Source organism: Nannospalax galili, unplaced genomic scaffold (assembly GCF_000622305.1).
Source record: "Nannospalax galili isolate Female #2095 unplaced genomic scaffold, S.galili_v1.0 scaffold342, whole genome shotgun sequence".
Lineage (NCBI taxonomy): Eukaryota > Metazoa > Chordata > Mammalia > Rodentia > Spalacidae > Nannospalax > Nannospalax galili.
This window is the reverse complement of record NW_008349359.1, coordinates 1,827,009-1,830,508: the sequence shown is the minus strand read 5'-3', so window position 1 is coordinate 1,830,508 and position 3,500 is coordinate 1,827,009. Positions and strand designations below refer to the sequence as shown.

At 45.3% G+C, this 3,500-nt stretch overlaps 1 protein-coding gene across 1 annotated transcript in view; it reads left to right on the top strand.

Annotated features, from left to right (window-relative positions):
- The first annotated feature begins 2,880 nt into the window (after nt 1-2,880).
- Pla2g4e (phospholipase A2 group IVE) overlaps nt 2,881-3,500 on the top strand; it is a 79,743-nt gene continuing 79,123 nt past the window's right edge. Inside the window, exon 1 of the mRNA XM_008846810.1 lies at nt 2,881-3,102. Within this exon, the coding sequence (XP_008845032.1) occupies nt 2,881-3,102 (222 nt within the window). The remainder of the gene's footprint in view (nt 3,103-3,500) is intronic.

The window sequence follows — 3,500 nt, the reverse complement described above, 5'->3', positions numbered from 1 at the left end:
TAGGCACTTAAATGTGCCAAGAGATAATTCCATAAATGTTCATTTAAGTAACTGCTATAGTCTGGATCTTTTTGCTTTATTTTTTGTGACAGAGTTCTGCCAAGTATCTCAGGCTGGTCTTGAACTCACTATGTCATCCATGCTAGTCTTGGAATTACACCCTTCTACTTCATCTTCCTGAGTGCTGGGATCACAGAAGTGTGCCACCATGCCTGGCCATCGTTGAATCTTAAATGTTTCCCAGAGGCCCTTGTGTTGAAGACTGAGGTGCTGTTGGCAGGTAGTGGAACTGTTAGGAGGTGGAGCCCAGTGATGGATATTCAGATATAAATCATAGTAGCATTCTAGGAGGTAAGGCGTGATGATGTCTGTTCCCTCCAGCCTTCCCAGGCACAGTGGGCTCTGCAGACCTGCACCATGTCTGGCCTCTTCTGTTCATCCTGGACCCTCAGCTCTGGCTACCACATACTGGCACCAGATCAGGCCCATGACCAGGCTTTCACTGGTCACCCACCTGTACTCAGTGTCATTGTTGGTCTTACCTTCATAGTTGGTGTCGCCAGAGTGGTGTCCTTTGTAATGCTCTGGGCAGGCAAGAGAGCTCAGCATAGGCTTCTCTTTGTCTTGATGAAGCCCCAAAATATTTACCAGAAGAAATCTTTACTTCTGGGTTGGAGAGATGGCTCAGTGGGTAAATTGCTTGTTGTGCAAGAGTGAGGACCTAAGTTCAGACCCCCAGCACCACTTAAAAGCTGGGCACAGTAGTTTTAGTCTGTCATTCCAGCACTTGGATAGGGTGTATAGCAACAGACAGATTCCAGACACTTGCTGGCCAGCCAGTCTAGCTGAGTTAGCAAGCTCCAGGTTTAGCAAGACACCTTGCCTCAAAAACTAATAAAGTGGATAGTGACCAAAGAAGACATCCAATATTGACTTCTGGCCTCCACTCATGCCCAACACACACACACACACACACACACACAAACACACACACACACACACACACACACACACACATAGAGGCATGTTTACATGCACATGTCAAAAAAATTTTTTAAAGGAATCTTTACTTCTAAATTCTCTTTCCATATTTAAATTATCATTGGAAAACGTTAGAGAAATGAGAATACATGGGTAGAGCTAGGTGTTTCAGTTTCTCATTTCCAACCATTGTCTGTCAGTAAATCTCATCCAGGTGCCCCCATCTCATACCAAAATCCACCTGGAATCAGAAGTTTTCTGTGGCTTACCTGTGGCTTTTTGGCTTCAAGGCAGCCTGGCTTCAAATGCCCTTGTAGACTAAATACCTTCATCCACAGATTTTTCCCCCCTCTCAATTTCAAGCTTTCTCTTTTCATTGTGTCAAATAAAAAAATAAAATAGCATAGCCACATTTGGTGTCTGCGTGCATAGCATTCATTGGCAGGCACTGGCTTCTCATGACCACCATGAAGTGGAAAACTTAAGCCAGCATGCTTTGCAAGAGACCTGGAAGGTATTCAGGTCACTTCCAAATCGGAAGGGGACAAGGTGTGCTTTTGGGGATACCAGCTCCTTTTATCATTATTAATGCTGTCATCCAAGCTATTTCCCCTTGCAAAGCACAAACAGAAAAATAACTCTTGGCTGAGCACGGTGATATATGCCTTTAACTCTAGTACTCAAAAAGGCAAAGGCAGGAGGATCTCTGTGAGTTCCAAGCCAGCCTGGTTTATATCTTGAGTTCCAGTGAGCCAGGGCTTTATGGTGGACCCTGTTTCAAGCAAAAACAAATCTCAACAATGAAAAACCTCTTCATCCTACCCAAACACACAGTCTCAATGTGTGTCTATCTATCGCTTGGTCTTGTGTCTGTCTATCACTTGGTCTTGAAACTGGTGGTGGGCTGGGGGAGGGTGACAGGCAGGCTCTCATATACAGAGGATGCTGGGTAAGAGTCAGCCTGAAGAGAAACAGGTGGATGTTTTCAAAGATTTTTATTGTGTGTGTGTGTGTGTGTGTGTGTGTGTGTGTGTGCACTCATATACATAAGTCATGATGCACATGTGGAGGTCAAAAGACAACTTGTAGAAGTTGGTTCTCCCCTTCCATCATGGATTCTGAGGATGGAACTCAGGTCATTAGGCTTAGCAGCAAGTACATTTACCTGCTGAGCCATACTGTCAGCCCCAAGATTTTTAAACAGTTGCAAACAGGCTTGCTTTTGTTTTTATTTGTAATTTTAAACTTAGTGCCATGATGAATTCTCTCTAAACTTCCAGGCACATTATCTATCAAACCAAAGAAAGAACCATATTGAGAGGCAGAGTGAATGATCGCATTATCTTCTGGCCCAAGCCTTCCACCATCAGCTCTGAGCACAAAGCCAAGTGTTTGTTTTCAGGGCTCAAAATAGAGATCTGGGGGTGCAAAGCAAAAGCCAAGCATGTGGCTTTACCTTCCCAGGAAAGCGAGTGTCCTTCAGGGCCTGCTGGCCTCAGCAGCCACCACCCCCCTCCCTGCCCTCCTTGTGACATATTGAGTTTCACACTTTAAAAATAGATTCTGAGCAGTGCAGAGCTGCAGCCAGAGCCTGAATCCCAGTCCTAAAATACACGCTTGCCCTCACCAAGAGCTGCTCCATGTGGCACAGTTCTAGCTCCCTGCTGACCCTCCACAGAGTCTGAGAATTTTCTCTCACCAGTGCTGGCCAGGTTGCTTGAAATATTCCCAGGGATGGGTCTCCTTTTGGTAAGCTCTGACCTCCTCACCTTAATAATTCATCTGACATTTCTCCAGAAGGAACCTGATGGCATCTCGTCTTTCTTACAAAAATCCCTTCAGTGCCCCTGAAATTGTCCTTACCAGGGTGCCTTCCTTTTAAGAACTAGCTCCAATTCCATGCAGTCTATCCCAGCCTCCAGAGAGGTGGACCTGGAGGGAATGAACCAAGCCTTGGAAGACCATCATAGTCTGGGGACCAACATGTTCTTCCCACAGAACCTACAAGAGAATCAAGAAGACAATAGGTCAGGAAGAAATTTCAGTGACTTTGAAGACACTCAGGACCTTGAAACTCCCAAGTGTCTACATTTACTTTCCATAGCCTCCTGCAACTCTCAGGTATGTCTGTGTTCTGAGGGAAAAGGCTGTCATTCCCTTGAACTTGACCCCCCACTTTCCTGGCTCTGAATATGATCACCTGTATTGCTGTAGAGTTAAAAGATAGGTCAGGAAGAAATTTCAGTGACTTTGAAGACACTCAGGACCTTGAAACTCCCAAGTGTCTACATTTACTTTCCATAGCCTCCTGCAACTCTCAGGTATGTCTGTGTTCTGAGGGAAAAGGCTGTCATTCCCTTGAACTTGACCCCCCACTTTCCTGGCTCTGAATATGATCACCTGTATTGCTGTAGAGTTAAAAGATTTTATGTGTGTGTACACACACACACACACACACACACACACACACACACACACACAAGGGGGAGGGGGGGGGAGTATGCATATATATGTGTACC